The sequence below is a fragment of the Oncorhynchus mykiss genome, chromosome 8 (genome assembly GCF_013265735.2).
Source record: "Oncorhynchus mykiss isolate Arlee chromosome 8, USDA_OmykA_1.1, whole genome shotgun sequence".
NCBI classification, from domain to species: domain Eukaryota; kingdom Metazoa; phylum Chordata; class Actinopteri; order Salmoniformes; family Salmonidae; genus Oncorhynchus; species Oncorhynchus mykiss.
In genome coordinates, this window is record NC_048572.1 from 38,108,553 (window position 1) to 38,127,821 (window position 19,269).

The window sequence follows — 19,269 nt, forward strand, 5'->3', positions numbered from 1 at the left end:
AAATCGTTCCACCGTCTGACTGTACAGCGCATTTTCTATCAGCCTATTTGCGGGTTTGGGTATTCTACGAGGAGTCGGAAACGTTCCACAGGAATGTTGGTCCATGCTGAAGCGATGTCATCACGCAGTTTCTGTAGATTGGTTGGCGGTACACTCATAGTGTGAACAGCCCATTCTATCTTTTCCCAAAGATGCTCTATTGGGTTGAGGTCTGGTGACTGTGCAGGCCACTCAAGTAAACTGAACTCGCTCTCATGTTCCAGGTGATGTATATTCTCCATAACAAACTGGCTAGGTGAGTGAGTGGGGCGGTTACGGATGGGTTATTACCAATTGCGGACAGTTGCGGGTGAACAAACAGCTGAACCGCGCATCAAAACAGCTGATGCCTTCCTTGACTGACTGTCATGAAACCCCATTATTGAGTGTAGAAACATTATACCATGAAAAGTTCCAACCGTAGCTATATAAACATACAATCCAGAAGGAAAAGGTAGTATGACATTGTCCTACTTACAGACTTACAGAGTAGCCCTTTATTTGTCGGTTCAAGATATAATAGTTACTAGAGATTGCTTTCCGCTCAACGAGAGAGCGGGTTTACCCTCAGCTCTTTTCATTGTCTTAGCCCCAGATTGATATTAGCTGAATTATACAGCAATTAATTCACCATGGAAATGGTTTGGGCCCGTCCGCAGCACAGATGTGTTCGAGGGATGCAGCGCCCATCGCTGGAGAGATTCACTGCCTTGGAGCCCCTCTTCCTCCTCCTCCCAAGGTTTCTGCCAAACTCTAGGAAGGCTGGAGGCTGGGGGACGAGCAGGGGGTATAAATTCAGTTGAAACAACTCTATTGTTCAATGTGCCCCTCCCATCCACCCCCTGCGTCCTCCTGAGACTTCCATTGGAAAACCTTAGTCTCTAAAATCTATGACGTGTGTATTTTAAATGAATAAGGTCTACAGCTCTGTTATAGAGAGACAAGGCACTTAAAGACTTCGTCAGGGTTGTCCCTTTAAAACCTTATTTTTACATTAATATGAAGCCAACGTAACGTTAGTAGATCCTGTCTTTGGTTGTCATGTCTTGTCGCCAAACCATTAGACTCCTCTCTCATAACCAGTGTTAACTGCTTTCTTTGTCTGTGATATGCAAATTTCATTTTTTTCCCCTTCCTTTTTTTGGGGTGGAGGTTGGAGGGGGGTATGATGGGGGGAAGAGGGAAAGGCGTTTGCTTACTTTGACTGTGAAATTAGCTCCTTATGTAAAGGCACCAGCTGTGGCGCTGGCCAACGTTTTATTTACCGTGACACGCTCACACCTGATTAAGAGTGGATGCTAATCGCAAGCAAATGGTTTGGCCCTGGTTCACTCACTACTCTCTAACAACTGATTCAAGATCAGCCCTACCCTTCTCCGGTGCTATCACTATCCTAAAATAATGAATGTGAAATGCATAATATTGGTTTGGCCTATATCTATTATAGTCTTCAAGGAAAACAATTAACTAACTAATTATTGTACATTAAGTGCATGTTAATTACATGTTATTTATATTAAAAACACATCATCGGAAATAGCAGTGGTTTTAGGTCAAGTTACCCTACCATAACTATGACTACACATTGAGAAGCATTGCAAGATCAGCCATTTTAATTATAATTTTCCATCCCCCCAAAAATATACATTTCCTTGACGGCAGACATGATCAGATTCAGGAGGGTCTTTCCCCCAACCACCTGAAGAAGGCCAAGCTCATGTTCTTCTACGCCCGTTACCCCAGTTCCAACATGCTCAAGATTTTCTTCTCCGACGTCAAGGTGAGCCACACCCCGGGACCCCAACCTTTTACCTCTCACCTTTCCACTTCTATCATCATGAAAAGGAGTAGGATGACGTAAGCCCTAGACGAATGTAGCTCCCTGAAGTAGAAGTTGCCCTTGGGCACTGATCTAAAATCAGATTACCCTCCCAAAATCCTAAACTGAATTATTTACCCAGTGGTTATGGTAAGGATTTGGTGAGTGTAAGCTGATCCTAGATCTGTGCCTAAGGGATAAGTGCTACATGAAGCTCATGAAAACATACTCTGGGCTGGCACTACTCTCCATAGTTATCTAACTGTGCAGGTGTGTTCAACATCGTCTGTGTGTCTTCCCAGCTTTGTCTTCCCAGCAGAAGTGACTGTCCTTGCCCCCGGTGACAAGTTGTAAGGACAGATCACCATGCCTGGACTTTTCTTTCTTTACTTTTTCTCTGTGTTTTTCTATGCCTGTGCTCTCACCTCAGACTGCAGTTAAAAGTTGAGTGAAGCAATTACTCTTCTCACTTCTCCCGAGATGTTCTTCCGGCATAGTGCTGTACTAATGTGAAGTGCCTGTTGTGTGTCTTACATTGCTTCTGTATGAGGATCTTTTCCCTACTAAGTCATGGCTTTATGCAAAAGAGAGAGGATGAGGAAGGTGCAATAGGTAATATTTAGAAGGGAGCGGGGGAGCATGGACGTTACAGCATGGCAAAGGAATTGAGAGGGAGCGATAGACATTATCGATGTTATGGCTTTACACCTCCTGCTATATTGAGGATAAAGTGTTACCTGTCTAACAGAACACAGAGGGTGTTCTTTAATGGAGACTCTCCAAAATAATCCAGGTAGAATCAGGAATTCCCCAGGGCAGCTGTCTAGGCCCCTTACTTTTTCAAATCTACTAACGACATGCCACTGGCTTTGAGTAAAGGCTGTGTCTATGTATGCAGATGACTCAACACTATACATGTCAGATACTACAGCAACTGAAATGACTGTAACACTTAACAAAGAGCTGCAGTTAGTTTCAGAATGGGTGGCAAGGAATAAGTTTGTCCTAAATATTGAAAAAACTAAAAGCATAGTATTTGGGACAAATCATTCACTAAACCCTAAACCTCAAATAAATGTTGTAATGAATAATGTGGAAATTGAGCAAGTTGAGGTGACTAAACTGCTTGGAGTAACCCTGGGTTGTGAACTGTCATGGTCAAAACATATTGATGCAACAGTAGCTAAGATGGGGAGAAGTCTGTCTATGATAAAGCGCTGCTCTAACTTCTTAACAGCACTGTCAACAAGGCAGGTCCTACAGGCTCTAGTTTTGTCGCACCTGGACTACTGTTCAGTCGTGTGTTCAGGTGCCACAAAGAGGGACTTGGAAAATTGCAATTGGCTCTGAACAGGGCAGCACAGGTGGGCCTTGGATGTACACAGAGAGCAAACATTAATAATATGCATCACTACTTGTATTTGTGAGAGGTATTGACATGTTGAAAGCACCGAGCTGTTTGTTAAACGACTAGCACACAGCTCAGACACTCATGCATACCCCACAAGACATACCAACAGAGGTGTTGGCAGCAGCTAATGGAGATCCATAGTAAATTCAAATACTAAATCGAATGAGCGTGGGAAGTGGGTTGGCCCGACAATAGCGTGATGCTGCGCCGTCTTGGCGCTTGTTTACTAGGGATGGTGGAAGAACGTTCTTACTACTGACCTGATAGGTAAATGTTGCGACAGTTGAAACATACTGTGATTGTTGTTTTCGCTGCAACAGTTTAGCATTACGCTATCCTTACACTACTTCCCATGATGGATTAACTTGAGTGCTTTGACATGGTTCAGTTAGCCATTAGTATTGATCGCCAATTACCAGCTTTTCTGTTTTGACAAATGCCCAGACAGGTCATACATAGGTTATTGTTATGGTGTGATGGATGAACAATAGGCTAAACACAATCTTAGCGTTATGGTTTCTGGTTTCCATATTTCAGACGTCACTTGAGAAAATATGAAGTTGATGTGATGTCAGAGACAGTAAATGTCAGTGTTGTTTTAAAATGTTGAGGTCATAAATGAACGCTGAATACACAAACAAGGATGTCCCAAACTGATGCTGTTGTGAAAATGTTTCTCTCTCTTTCTCTCTCTTTCTCTTTCTTTTTATGAAAGCACTTGTTTTGGACACTCTCACTGCCCCCACAACCCTCTTTCCCTCTCTCGTTTTCTCTCTCTCGTTTTCTCGCTCTCGTTTTCTCTCTCTCTCTCTCTCGCGCTCTCTCTCTCGCTCTTTCTCTTTCACTTCATCTCTTTATCTCTCCTTCTGTCAGGCCTTTGTGTATATTCGGCACACTGGCCTCAGTATTTGTACAAGTCGTGCTGTGGAGTGGATGAGGTCAGGAGGTTTTTCCTTTTACATGTCATTCCTTGTCTTTTCTTTTTTTCGCTGATGGTGTGGCATCCTCCCCCCGCACGACGAAAAGCCAGGCGCTGGATTTCAGGACTGGTTTTTGTAGAGTCAGCCAATAGACAACGAGAGATTATCTCCCACAATTCACCCCTGCAAAAACAGGAAGCGGTAGAAAGCCCTGATGACTGTGGATGGGCTTTAGTCAGAGAGGGACGGGTCGCTTCTCTTTCTGCTCCTCTTGTTGTTTTTCAAATAGCTTGTTGGTCTGAGGTCATGTGTATGGATTCTTCCTCCTCTCCATTGTTTGGAAGGCAGGGAGCTAGATGGACGCAGAGCAGAGTGTACCTGTTTGTCTGTCCAGTGCAGAGCTGCTGGGTGACTTGGACTTTACTGTCAATGTCATCACAATGTGCAGGAGACACTTTGTTGGTGTGTCTCTCTCCTTTGAGGTCTTGCAGTCTGCTGTATTTGTAATGTCATACTACAACGATCACTGATAATACAGAATGGGGATTTAACATGATTTAACATGACCTAAATTTACTCAGCAGCTCTCTAAAATATTACTGGATAAGATTATGACATGTACAATACATGACTAACAATATGTGGACATCTGCTGGTCGAAAATCTAATTCCAAAATCATGGGTATTAATATGGAGTTGGTCCCCCTTTTGCTGTCCCAACAGCCTCCACTCTTCTAGGAATGCTTTTCACGAGATGTTGGAACACTGCTGCAGGGACTTGCTTTCATTCAGCCACAACAGCATTAGTGAGGTTGGGCACTGATTTTGGGCGATTAGGCCTGACTAGCAGTCAATGTTCCAATTCATCCCAAAAGTGTTCGATGGGGTTGAGGTCAGGGCTCTGTGCAGGCCAGTCAAGTTCTACCACTCTGATCTTGACAAACCGTTTCTGTATGGACCTCGCTTTGTGCATGGGGGCATTGTCGTGCTGAAACAGGAAGCAACCTTTCCCAAACTGTTGCCACAAAGTTGGAAGCACAGAATGATCTACAATGTCATTGTATGCTGTAGCGTTAAGATTTCACTTCACTGGAACTAAGGAGCCTAGACCGAACCATGAAAAACAGCCCCAGACCATTATTAATTATCCACCAAACTTTACAGTTGGCACTATACATTGGAACGTCAGGCAGCCTGGTGGTTAGAGCATTGGGCCTGTAACAGAAAGGTTGCTGTATCGAATCCCCGAGCTGACTAGGTAAAAATCTATCGTTCTGCCCCTGAACAAGGCAGTTAAACCACTGTTCCCCTGTAGGCTGTTTTGTAAATCAGAATTTGTTCTTAACTTGACTTGCCTAGGTGAATGAAGGTTAAATTTATGTCTATTTATGTACCATCAGACTGCCAGATGGTAAAGCGTGATTCATCACTCCAGAGAACGCATTTTCACTGAGTCCGATGGCGGCGAGCTTTACACCACTCCAGCAGAGGCTTGGCATTGCACATGATGATCTTAGGCTTGTGCACCCTAATGAACAGTTCTTGTGCTGACGTTGCTTCCAGAGGCAGTTTGGAATGATTTTTACCTCCTTCAGGACTCGGCGATCCCATTCTGTGAGCTTGTGTGGCCTACCACTTTGTGACTGAGCCGTTGCGGCTCCTAGACGTTTCCACTTCACAAAAACAGCACTTACAGTTGACCGGGGCAACTCTAGCAGGGCAGAAATTTGACAAACTGACATGTTGGAAAGATGACATCATATGATGGTGCCACGTTGAAAGTCATTGAGCTCTTCAGTAAGGCTTTTCTACTGCCAATGTTTGTCTATGGAGATTGCATGGCAGTGTGCTCAATGTTATACCCCTGTCAGCAACTGGTCTTGCTGAAATAAACAAAATCCACTAATTTGAAGTGGTGTCCACATACTTTTGTATGTAAAGTGAATGTCCCTGTTGTCTTACAGAAAATGAATAGGATTTTGTTTCGGTGTTGAAAAGAGCTTAATTGTTGGGACTAGAGTATTTTCCTTCTCTGGCGCTGTGTGCATAGTTTTATGTAGGTTGCATAGCGTGTGTTTGTTTTGTTCCTTTATAGTTAACGCTTAAGGTTGACCTTTTGTAGGCTCTCGAGTGTGAGTGTGAGAAATACGCTCTCACCGTTCCTCTCTCGTTCCCCTCTTAGCTAATCACGCCTACACATACAGGCACACACACACACACACTCCAACAGGCCATGGACATCTCATGTCTCTCTTGGCTCAGATTTAGGAGTCCCGGTGATGTGTTGCTTTGAAATAGTTCCCCCCGACAGAACACTGACGGACCACTGAACACTCTGGTCCTTAGCTGATATCAGGGGATATTTATCCCCCACAAGCAACTTAATGAAACAAGAATGGGTACCTGATTTGTTGTAGCAACAAAGACTTTTAGTAGACACACATTGAATCTCTCTCTTTCTCTCTCTCTGTATACATGTAACGTGTGATTAAACCACATTTCATCCGCGTACAGTAGATATTCCATACAGTAGATTTAACCATGCTTTGTGTCAGATAGATGTTGAGGTATAAAGCCTAGCCTGTATAATGAAAGCCATCCCTGTCCAAAGTGACAAGTCTATCAGTCAGAGGGCTGAAGTGACACTAAAGGTCTCCAGTGTGAGTGATGACATCTCTTTCACTGACTTTAATCTCAGTATGCAGCCCTCAATCACACACACACACACACGCAAACACGCACGCACACACGCACGCACACACACACTCCAACCCATCCAACCCATGTGTCTGAGTAGTGACGTATCTGTGATAGTGAACTCGCAAATGTATGTGCATGAGTGTGTGTGTCTCAGAGTCTGTGTTGTGGATGTTGGTTCTTGCCTGTGTACAGTAATAGCCCCTGTGTGTGTGTAATTGTAATAGTCAGTAGTTTGCTTGTTTGACACTTCGATGTCATGAGCCTTGCTTGCTGACAGCTCACGTTCCTATACTGCCCTGGTCTATTGTCCAGCCCTGCAGTTCTCTACACCCCTCTCCCTCCCCCTCCTAACTCTAACCCGCCCGCTGTTCTGCTAACCCTGCACTTTAGTTCTCGTCGCTCTGCCCCCCCCCCCCCCCCCCCCCCACACACACACACACACACGCCACCCACCCCCACCCAATCCCTCACCCCCCACCCATTCCCCTCGCCACCCGACCATGCCAAACAATGTCAGGCAGACATACTCTTTCAGTCCTCCCCCCATTATGTCACCCACAGACAATTCCAGAAAAGAGTGACCCCTCCTTTCCCCCCCTCCAGTCCCTTTCTCTCTCATACTCTCCCTATCTCACTTTATCTCTCCCTTTTTTGCTCTCTCCTTCTTCTCTGTCCCAGCCCATGCCTAGCTCAAATGAGGCCGTGTGTGAGCCTGCGCTAGTGTGTGTGCATGTGTGTGTGTGTGTCGGCCCGGATCAGATGAGAATGTGTTCTGGAACAATAGCCAGAGCCTAATCTCCATGTCAAAACCGCTCTCCCACCCCAGCGAGTGGCTGTTCAGCATTTAGTAACGTTTTGTCTCCTATTCTAACAGAATCACAAAAAGAGCAGAGAGGAGGGGTGGAGGGTGAGAGTGGGGGAGTTGGTGTAGGGGCGGGGCAGGGATAGGGGGATAGGGGGGTGTAAGGCTTTTAGGGGAGGGGAAGGGCTGAGGAATAAGTTAAAGGATTTTGGGGGGCTGAGGGCTGAGGTAAAGGGTTTTGAGGGATGCGTGCATGTGTGCGTGTGCATGTGTATGTGTGTGTGACTGTCCAGGCTGGGGACTGTGCTGGGCCCTGAGGTCCTTATCTCCCTGTCTGGCTGTTTGGACAATGTGTTTTCAGTAGCGAGGCAAAACGGAAGACAGCTCCAGCGCCACTAGGCCTTTAATAGGTTTATGTCCTATTGAATCCATGCAGCCACACAGATCAGATAGCCAGACCTTCTCAGCACTCATCATCTCTCTCCCTATCCCTCTCTCTCTCACTCTTTTTTTTTTCCTTTTCCCACTTTCTTTTCTTTTCTTGTAGCCTGAGAGGTCTGGAGAAGCAGGGTGCAGTGCAGGGTAAATGGTGAATGGGGTTAAGTACATGTTTGAGCCCCCTGCGGGCAAGGGAGCTTTAGATGATGACTTAATCGTTTTCCTGGTCAATTATGTGTTTGTGGTCGCTCCCCTCCCAGCCCCGGTTATGATAGGGGGAGGTCCGGTCCCCCAGGGAAAAGAGTAACAGACACACACGCTTGCTCTTTTTTTCTCTCTCCTTCTGACTTACTTTATGTCTCTCTTTATTATCTTCTCTCTCTTAGTCCTGCTGCGGTCTTTCTCTCTCTTGTCTTGTATCTCTCTCTCTGTTATCATCCTGCCTCCAGACTCCCTGATGTGATATGAATCCCCCTATGCCCCCTTAACTACGCTCAACATTGATGTCTTCATCACAGAGCCCAGAAGGCCTTAAAACAATTGGTTCTGCACAATAATGTGGCCCTATATACTTTATAATGTCAAATAAAATAAAATCCAATATAATCAGTGTTGGTATTATCATGATGTCAATTAATTATCCAGGTTAAATAAATAACCATTATTTATTAAATAATCATTTTCATAATTATGATAATTATTATTTAAAATCTCTCTGACCCTTTATCTCTCACAGTTTAACTACCAGGGTTGGGCTCAATTCAGAATTGAATTGAGAATGCCTCCTGAATTCCAATTCAATTATCGAATTTGAATTGAATTTGATGTAGTAAAAATGATCAGAATCACAATTTCAATTAAAGGAAATATAATTTAATTAAGTTAAAGTCATTGAAATTCAAATGCCTCTTCTATTTTATATTAGGTCCAGTCTATACAAATAAACATATTGTACCATTTTCAGGACAAACTCTTCAAATTAATGATCAAGAAAAACAAAATCTGTGTGCAAATATTATCCTAAGTTGTTATATTTCATTAATCACCTACATTTAGTTTAATATGGGGTAAATACTACATTTCTCAGAATGCATTAGTTTAACCTAAAATACATCATTTGAAAATCAAGACAAAATGGCTTCTTGTCACAAAAAGCTTAGAGATGTGATCTGAATAATGTTACTTCCCACCCTCAAATTCACTAACAAGGCTTTGGATGCAAGGACTATTGGGCCAAATTGCTGTCATTAGCTTAGCTGCATGTTAAGCACCCAGCCGAGTTTTAGCTAACATTTTTGGGAACAAGTCTATGCTAAGTGATAGAGCTATTGTCCCATATGTTTTAAATTGGTTGTTTACATTTGTATCGTTTGTAACCATTGGGGGGGGGGGTAGTGTCTAATATAACTGCATTGTTTGTCGAGAAAATATAATTGCCTTTCCACACTCTAAGGTTAAAAGAGTAAATGAACATTGTTTCTAAGTGAAATGTTCTTTGGTGCTAGAGAAAAGTGACATGTTCTTTGGTGTCTGGAAGTGTGACCTGTTAGATTCAATGAAACACTCATGTTCTATGACTGAGTGCAATTTCATTGAATTGCACTGAATTAAATTATATTTCCTGTCACAAACTCAAATTCAATTTTGACATCCTGTGAGGTGTGGCCATTCAATTCAAATATCAACTCATGAGTTTCTGAATTGATCCCAATCCTGTTAACTTCTATAGTGTGAAAAATGCATTCTAACAGTATTGTCATATAATCCTTATTATTAAAGCCTCTCTCCTCTCTCTCCTCTCCTGTAGTTTAACCGCTGCATCACGTCCCAGCTCATCAAGTGGTTCAGTAACTTCCGGGAGTTCTACTACATCCAGATGGAGAAGTTTGCCCGGCAGGCCATCAACGACGGTGTCACCGGAGTGGAGGAGATGAGCGTCAGCCGCGACTGCGAGCTCTACCGAGCCCTCAACATGCACTACAACAAGGCCAACGACTTTGAGGTAGAACCGCTTTTAGTGCGACACCCATTTACTGCTGTGCGACAATAGCCTCGCCTGAAAACTAATGTTTATTATTATTAGCTTAACAAGGCTAATGTTGTTGAGGTAGGACACCATTAAGTGCGACACTTATTCAGTACTACTCACTAGCTGTCAGCTCACTCAGTATTTTTTTTATGTACAATAAAAGTGTCCTGAGACCAAACATACAGTATACATACACTACCTGGAAAGGGTGAGTTCCCCTTAGTGGACTAGATAGATTTCTTTGACAATTTAAAACACAATACAACCACATGTGCATGGATTTAAAATCATCAAGGATGAATTGTGGTCCTCTTAAATAAATAGTTAAGAAACTAACGTAGTAGGTCCATACTTCGGAACATTAGAAAAAGTTTACAATTTAGTTGGCATCAGCCAATTACAATTGTTGACGTCATTGTATGGACCATTGTTCGCACCCTTGCTACAATCTGCGACAAATACGAGGAGTTAACCACTGGGCACAGACATCAGTTCAACGTCTAGTTTTCACTAACGTGAATTTAACCTGAATCAACAAAAAAGTTCACATTTTTATTGGATTTAGGTTAAAAGTTGGGTGAAAACAATATGAAATGCCCTTACGGTGATAACTTTTTGCAAATCCAATCCATTTTTCACGTTGATTCAACATCATCACATAGTTTTTGGTGGGTTGAAATAACGTGGAAACAATGTTGATTCAACATATGTTTGCCCAGTGGGAAGGGGGCTCTAAGTGCATTTTCATGAACAAGTGTTGGATCACATCCAACTACGTCTTTGATTTGAATTGGCTGTTATGGAATTTGAACCGGATATAATCACGGCCATCTGTGCAGGTTAGGAAAGGGCTACGTCTGCCAGGTTATCTGATGAGAACAGCTAACATAGCTTTAGACCACGTGCAACTACGTCAACGATTTGAATGGACTGATCTGCATTTTGAGACGGAGGTCCGGGTTAAACTGAAACTTTTGCTAATATTTGCAAGTATGACCTAGTAGGCCTAGCCTACACAGTAGACCTACCCTACACAGTAGACCTAGCCTACACAGTAGACTTAGCCTACTAGGCTTACTTGGGTTACACATATAACACGTAACAAAACAAAGGACAGGACTACATTGTCATAGTCTAGAGCAGGCCTCCCTCAGAAGATCAGCAATCCCAGACTCCTAAACTGAGTTAGATGATGGTGATGGAGGTGATGCTAGATGATGGTGATGGAGTTGATTCCAGACGATAGTGTTGGAGTTGGCTTGCTGACCATGATGTCGCCCTCCGCTCAGCCTCTCTGTAGCCTGGACTTGATAGTTCTCCACAACTAACGTGTAGCACCTACTTGGGTGGTTCCTCTGTGGCTGCTACAGCGCTAACAGTCCAGCACACATCAGTCCAGAGCAGTCATCATCCTCCCTATGAGCTCTCTGCCATTTCAGTAATGCAGTCAGGTTTCATTGATCAAGAAGCACCCAGTGCTGGGATGCATATTTTAAATGCAAAAAATAGCTAGCTAGCTAGCCAAACCAGACAAGTCAACCTGCCATCAGTCCTGCAACTCCGTGGGTAAAAACATCCAGATACTGTATATCCAATCAACAACTCAATGACTCAATGACAAAAACAAAAAAAGCTAATTAAAAAACACCTTCTTGTGTTCCCTGAGAGTGAACTACAGTAAGGGTGTTCTAAATGCTTATGAAACGTGGCAGAACATCAAGTCCAGCACAATATGCCTTCAATGTCAGCTGACAATAGGCCTTTAAAAGTCTGCAGCTGAGAATGGCCTGGAGTAGTGGGTGTGTGTGTTTTGTTGTTGTTGCATTTCCCAGTGTCCTGCTCACCTCGAAGGGTACAGCCATCCCTTGGACCGGCCGCCGTGCTGGCGAAGCACTTCTCCAGTGTGTGTGTGTGTGTGTGTTTGTGTGTCACTTTCAGGAGGGAAAATCTCACTGTTGTCAAGGTTAAGCGTCCCACTGTTTTAGCAAAAGGAAGAGGGAGAGAGAGAAAAAAGACAGGCAGAGAGGGAGATGGATAGAAAAGCGGGGGGAATAGAGAGAAGATGAAAAGGGGGAGAAAAGGGGCAGAGATAGGGAGAAAGAAGGATAATTTTAAAACAAGTCAAGTCAGTTAAGAACAAATTCTTATTTTCAATGACGGCCTAGGAACAGTGGGTTAACTGCCTGTTCAGGGGCAGAATGACAGATTTGTACCTTGTCAGCTCGGGGATTTGAACTTGCAACCTTCCGGTTACTAGTCCAACGCTCTAACCACTAGACTACCCTGCCGCCCCAGGAGGAGAGAAAGACAACGCTTTGCGGAGAGTGCCCTTGTGGTAGGAGAATTCTGCAGCGCTCACATTTAAAGTGCCTCTCTCTCCCTCTCCTATGTCTGTTATGTATCTGTTGGGGCTCTTCTTCTCTCATCACACCCACACCCATACACATAAACACACACACACCTCCCCCATAAACTCTTGGCCCTCTTTGGGATTTTAACTACTCTAAGAGGAACAGAAGCACTTCCATATGAAGTCATAAGGCCAAAATGTACAGCATAACAGCAACCCAAGTTCCCCAACTCAAATCAGACAAGACAGACCAGGCATTCTTCTCCTGTACCAGGAAACTAGCCTTGGCCTGGCTTAGGGAACTCTCAATTTACATACATGAATGTAGAAATTTGCAAGCAGACAGAGAGAGGGAGAGGGAGAGGGAGAGAGAGGGAGAGAAAGAGATGGTGCAGGTGAATAAGTCTTCTATTGACTGAGGAGCTGGTACGGGGGTGTGGGGGAGGAGGGTGTAGACGTTTTGCATATTAAGGTTTTTCGCGGCAGGTGTCTGGGAGATATAAGAGCTGATTACAGAGGAGCACAAGAAAAATTTGCCCAGCGATGCAAATACACCACGCCGACACAAACGAACTGCCTTGGCCCGTGTGAAGTCTGCCAGTGCATGCGTGTGAGGGTGTTTTGTCTGTCTGGTGTGTGTGTGTGTGTGTGTGTGTGTGTGTGTGTGTGTGTGTGTGTGTGTGTGTGTGTGTGTGTGTGTGTGTGTGTGTGTGTGTGTGCCCTGTGAGTCAGAGATGTGAGGTGTAGATAGAAATATACTGGATTTGTATCTAGATGCCCCCAAGGAGAAGGAAGGGATCTATAGAAAAGGCTCTTGGAGGCATCTAGATACACATCCAGTATTTTTCCATCCATCTCTGACTCACAAGACACGCACACACACACAGGTCTGTGCTTTTTCTTGTTTGATGATATTCTGATCTGTCACTGTGCTCCACTAATACACTCCCGTCTCACTAATACACTCCCGTCTCACTAATACACTCCCGTCTCACTAATACACTCCTGAGCTCTTCTTTTGTAGTTATTGTTTCCTCTCCTCTTTTATTTCTCTCCCATCTTTCTTTCTCTCTTCCTTCTGTTGCCTCTCTCCTTTCATTCTTTCATCCCACTTTTTGCATGTCTTCTGCCCCCCCTTCCCCCGCCCTCCATCCCCTCCTCTCCCCCTGTTCTGTTTTCCCCCCATTAGGAAGTTTTTAATTGCCACATAATTGCCACATGCATAATTGCCACATTCCTTCTGGCACAGTGAATACCAGCTGTAATTAAAGAGCCTGTGTTAATTACCTGCCCCAGCTCTCACTTGCTATCCTTTTTTCTCAGCCCTCTCTCTTTCTTTCTTCCCCTCTTCTCTCTTCCATATCTCTCTTCTCTTTCGCCCCATCATCAAAATACCCTGTCTAACCCCTGTCCTCCTCCCAGATTTGTTCTAACCATAAAAGTCAAACTCCCCCATTCATAAGGCAACTGTCCCTTCTATGCTTCCCTGACACCCCAAAACACCATAACACTTTTTCTTCCTCTCTTTCTTTCTCTCTGTCGCCCGCTCTTCTATATCTCTCAATTTCCTCTCCCCCTTTCATAAGCCTGAATGGTGGGAGAAAAAGTGTCAGAAATAGAGGCGGAGAGAGTAGGGGTGGGGGGCGATGAAGATACATTTTTATGATGGCTCAAGGAACATCTCATATTTCCATAATAGGGACTAAGCCAAGTTTCCACTATCAGTGGCCCCCCTCCCTCCCTCCCACATCACTCACGCACGCACGCACACACACACACACACACACACACACACACACACACACACACACACACACACACACACACACACACACACACACACACACACACACACACACACACACACACACACACACACAGGGACACACCCTACAGAGCATTTAAAAGAGGAAGTCCCTATGATCTCTGTTTTTAGAGAGTGAAGTACCAATGACAGCACACACACACACACTCATCCTCAGGGTATCATGTGTCCACCCTTATCAGCTGCTCCCTCGTATTGGAAAGACGTCTCTCACTACTTTTGTCTCTTTTCCTCTTTTGTCTATCCATCCATCTGTCATCCCTCTGTTTGAATTGCCCTCCCACGGTTTGTACTCTCTCATAGCCAAGGGGTTTTCTGTTCATCAACGACAAAATCCCCAAATTATAGAAAACTTTATTGTCCGTTCAAGTGAAACTTGGCTTTACCGCTTTCCTCTAAACCGCTCCTTCCTTCTCTTCTCCCTTGTATCCATCCCTATCTCTTCTCCATCTCTCTCTCCTCTCCAGTCCCTGTCCATTAATGGTACCTTAAGAGAGGCTAAGACCAGATGCTGTCTTGAGACCTTGGGACTATAACTATAAGGTTTTATGTGAACAAGCATAGTTCTGAGATATTGAGCATGACAGTTTTCAAATTCCAGATCTCAGAAAGGTTTTGTAGTGAATTCTTCTTTCATAACCCATTAAGGTCCTAACCTTTAATGTTACTAAAGTGCAGAGCATTAAAATCCTAAGTAAATTAACTTTTTTAGCGGGATGGAATCTCAATCTGCTCTGAAATGTCAATCTGGGTTTGGTCAGAAGGTTCTATCTAGCAAAGAATGTTCAAATTATTTCAATTACAACAGAAACATACAGACGTATAATGATTAAATAAAGAGAAAACCCTTCCTTCTTTCTTTCTTTCTTTCTTTCTTTCTTTCTTTCTTTCTTTCTTTCTTTCTTTCTTTCTTTCTTTCTTTCTTTCTTTCTTTTCTCCCAATTCTGTGGTATCCAATTGGTAGTTACAGTGTTGTCCCATCGCTGCAACTCCCATCGCTGCAACTGTCCGCTTAAAACTTCTTGTGACTCTCAAACCCGGGTCCGGGAGCGTAATCATCGCCTGACACTAATTAGCATAATGCAACGACATAAATCTTCCTAGAAAATCTTCCTATTCATGAAAATCAGAAGTGAAATATATTGGAACACAGCTTAGCATTTTGTTAATCACCCTGTCATCTCAGATTTTCAAAATATGCTTTACAGCCAACGCTAGACAAGCATTTGTGTAAGTTTATAATAGACTAGCATAGCATTATGCCTAGCAGCAGGCAACCTTGTCACGAAAATCAGAAAAGCAATCAAATTAAATCGTTTACCTTTGATGAACTTCGGATGTTTTCACTCACGAGACTCCCAGGTAGATAGCCAAAGTTCATTTTTTCCCAAAATATTATTTTTGTAGGTGAAATAGCTCCGTTTGTTCTTCACGTTTGGCTGAGAAATCACCCGGAAATTGCGGTCATCACAACGCCGAAAAATATTCCAAATTAGCTCCATAATATCGACAGAAACATGGCAAACGTTGGTTATAACCAATCCTCAAGGTGTTTTTCTAATATCTATTCGATAATATATCCGTCGGGACAATTCGTTTTTCACTAGGACCGATTGGAGTAATGGCTACCTCTGTATTTTACGCGAGAATCTCTCTCGGAGCCACCATGTGACCACTTACGCAATGTGGCCGCCTACGGCTATTCTTCAACAGAAATGCGTAAAACTACGTCACAATGCTGTAGACACCTTGGGGAATACGTAGAAAGCGTAAGCTCGTTGATGGCACGTTCACAGCTCAATAGGGACTCATTGGAACGCAGCACTTTCAAAACCTGGGGCACTTCCGGATTGGATTTTTCTCAGGCTTTCGCCTGCAACATCAGTTCTGTTATAATCACAGACAAAATCTTTACAGTTTTGGAAACGTTAGAGTGTTTTCTATCCAAAGCTGTCAATTATATGCATATTCTAGCATCTTGCCCTGACAAAATATCCCATTTAAAACGGGAACGTTTTTTTTCCAAAAATGAAAATACTGCCCCTAGAGTCGCAACAGGTTTAACCCGAAAGCCAGCCGCACCAATGTGTTGGAGCAAACACCGTACACCTGGCGACCGTGTACTGCCATAGGAGTTGCTAGAGCGCAATGGGACAAGAGCATCCCTGCTGGCCAAGCCCTCCCCTAGCCCGCTGCCCCATGGGTCTCCCGGTCGCGGCCGGCTGCGACAGAGCCTGGACTCGAACCAGGATCTCTAGTGGCACAGCTACTGCACCACTCGGGAGCCCCCCTTCCTTCTTTCTAGTCTCATCATCAACTTTATTACAGTTTTTTACAATCACTTCGGCACTAATTTCAGAACCTAGTGGTCATTTTTCAAAACTCTAGACACAAAACTCAAAACGGTCATCACTTGTAACACAGGCTGTCCAAAGTTCAAAACATTGCATTGTGCATTCATATCTTTAAAGAAACCTTGCACTTGCAGAATCATTGGTTCAAATAACTAATTTGTCATGAAATAACATAGTAACATTCATTTAGATCACCCACACACAAGATACCGATAGTTTCACTGTGTAGTTGTTCGTACAATCATTAAATATTGTAGTACAAAATATGTGATGTTTTAATATGCTACTACATGTAAATACATCACTGTAAAAATGACTAGTAGAGAGAATATTACAGACACTGGAATCATTGAACAAAATCTCACATTTATTGATAAAATACAATAAAATCACAACATAGTTGAATCAAAGCAAAAATAATTAGCTACCAAAAAAGAAAAAAAACTACAGTAAAACATCAACTGCAGTGTTCTTCACCTTGCTTACTGTAAAAAGCCAAACAAAGGGTTGATTACTGTACTTCTAAATTTCCCTCAACCCTGTCTTGTGGATTTGGCCATAGGTTCCCATCTACATCACAATGGATGTTTTCATTAGCCAAACATCTTGGGAAGAATCTTCAGGCATGGCGAATCCAGGCCTGACACTGGTGTGCCGTGATGTCATTGCATGCGTCATCCATGGCCTGGAGAAGGGCGGCTTGTTCGTGAGGGCGCCTATCATGTACCTTCCATCTCCATGTGGAGAAAAATTCCTCAATCGGGTTAAGGACAGGAGAGTATGGGGTTAAGTACAGGGTGGTAAATTGTGGTTGGGCCTGAAACCATGCTTGCACCATTTGTGCATGGTGGAACCTGACATTATCCCACAAAATGACATAGGTCATGCCATCAGCTCTACAGACCTGATTTAGCTCATCAAGGAAAGTTACATTCGAACAGCGAATCATGTGGCTGCCTGCAACTCAATATATAGAGTATATAGAGTAGAGAGTTTTAGATGTTGTTCAACCAAACATTAGAACAGGCAAGATGAGTAATCAAAGCCACTTTGACCAAGGGAAGATGTTTGATGCCACACATGGTGATTCCAGCATCTCAGAAACAGCTGCCCTCCTGGGATTTTTACGCACTACAATCTCTAGAGTTTACAGAGAATGGTGCGATAAACAAAACACATTCAGTGAGTGGCATTTCTGTGGGCAAAAACCCCTTGTTAATGAGAGAGGTCAGAGGAGAATGTCCAGACTCATTCAAGCTAACAGAAAGGCCACAAATGCTCAAATTGCTGTTTAAAACAGTGGTGTGCAGAAGGGCATCTCTTAACGTACAACACCATGAATAATTCAGGCTGTTGTGGTGGCAAAAGGGGGTCCTACCCAGTACTAGATAGGTATACCTAATAAAGTGGCCAGTGAGTGTACAATAATGTCAAATCTGAAAACATGGTCTGGAAAAGTGGTACATGGGACCATAGAAACAGTGTCTGATAAAGAATGATGATGAAATATTACATCCATAGATAATATAGTCCAATTGGTTCATGTTCCACGGTAATTGGTGTCAATGGACCTCGTTATCCTGAAACTTTCAATGATCTAAACATGGAATATTGTTTGTCAGTTTCCATAAAACTATGCATTAAGAGTAATGCAACAGTACCTTATCATTTTGAGCAGTTGTATCAATTGATAGTTAGATCATTGTAATGAAATGAATAGACAGTCATCTCAGATGTAATGTGTGAATTGCATTTTGAAATGGTAATACTTTGATGTTAAGTTGTGTCATTTTCAACAGGTGATTTTAGTTCAAAGTTTTAGTTCAAAGTTCAATGATCTTAGCTTTATGTGTATTGTATCCAAGCAATTGGAAAAAGTGTTAGTTTGGAAAAATGTGCATTTTGATCATCGGTTTTGAGTTTTGTGTCTAGAGTTTTGAAAAATGACATTAAGGTTCCAAAATTAGTGACAAAGTGATTGTAAAAAATTGTAATACATCTTCATCTCACATCTCGCAATAGTTCCCTAACATGACAAATACACTATATCCTTGCTAAAGCTTAGCTCTGGATGAGTAAACTGATATACTGGTCTGGTCTCTGACACCCAAAGTCAATAAATGACTTGCTAGTTGTCAATACAATGTGGTAAGTTTATAATTTTTGTGAATACCCCTTCGATGGAGGTTTTCATATTGACTCAAAACAAGACAAAATGCCTCTTCTAAGGCACCTGTATTTATTTGTTTATACTATAAAGAGCATTCTTCTGAAAAAGTGGTGTATTTTAAAAGAGGACCAGAACCTATGACATGAATAATCAAAGACTTGGGACTGTAAGGTTCTATCTGCAAAATGCAGTTTTGAGATTATGAGTATTTTTCAAGTCCCAGATGTCAGAAATGTTTTGTGATGCCTTCCTCTTTCATGACTTAGAAATGATATCACCTTACATACAATTATTTTGGATTGACAACCCAGCATTGTGCGATTGGATTGCAGATTGAATCTTTTAGCACCAAGTTAAAAGGTGTTTGCACAGATTTTTTTATTTTTTATTTTTTTCATCTTACATTTACTAA

At 42.9% G+C, this 19,269-nt stretch overlaps 1 protein-coding gene across 1 annotated transcript in view; it reads left to right on the forward strand.

Annotated features, from left to right (window-relative positions):
* The window catches only part of LOC110529891 (prospero homeobox protein 1), a 45,255-nt gene that overhangs the window by 14,722 nt on the left and 11,264 nt on the right, over window positions 1-19,269 (forward strand). Inside the window, exons 3-4 of the mRNA XM_036985439.1 lie at window positions 1,712-1,819; window positions 9,937-10,131. Coding sequence (XP_036841334.1) covers window positions 1,712-1,819; window positions 9,937-10,131 — 303 coding nt within the window. The remainder of the gene's footprint in view (window positions 1-1,711; window positions 1,820-9,936; window positions 10,132-19,269) is intronic.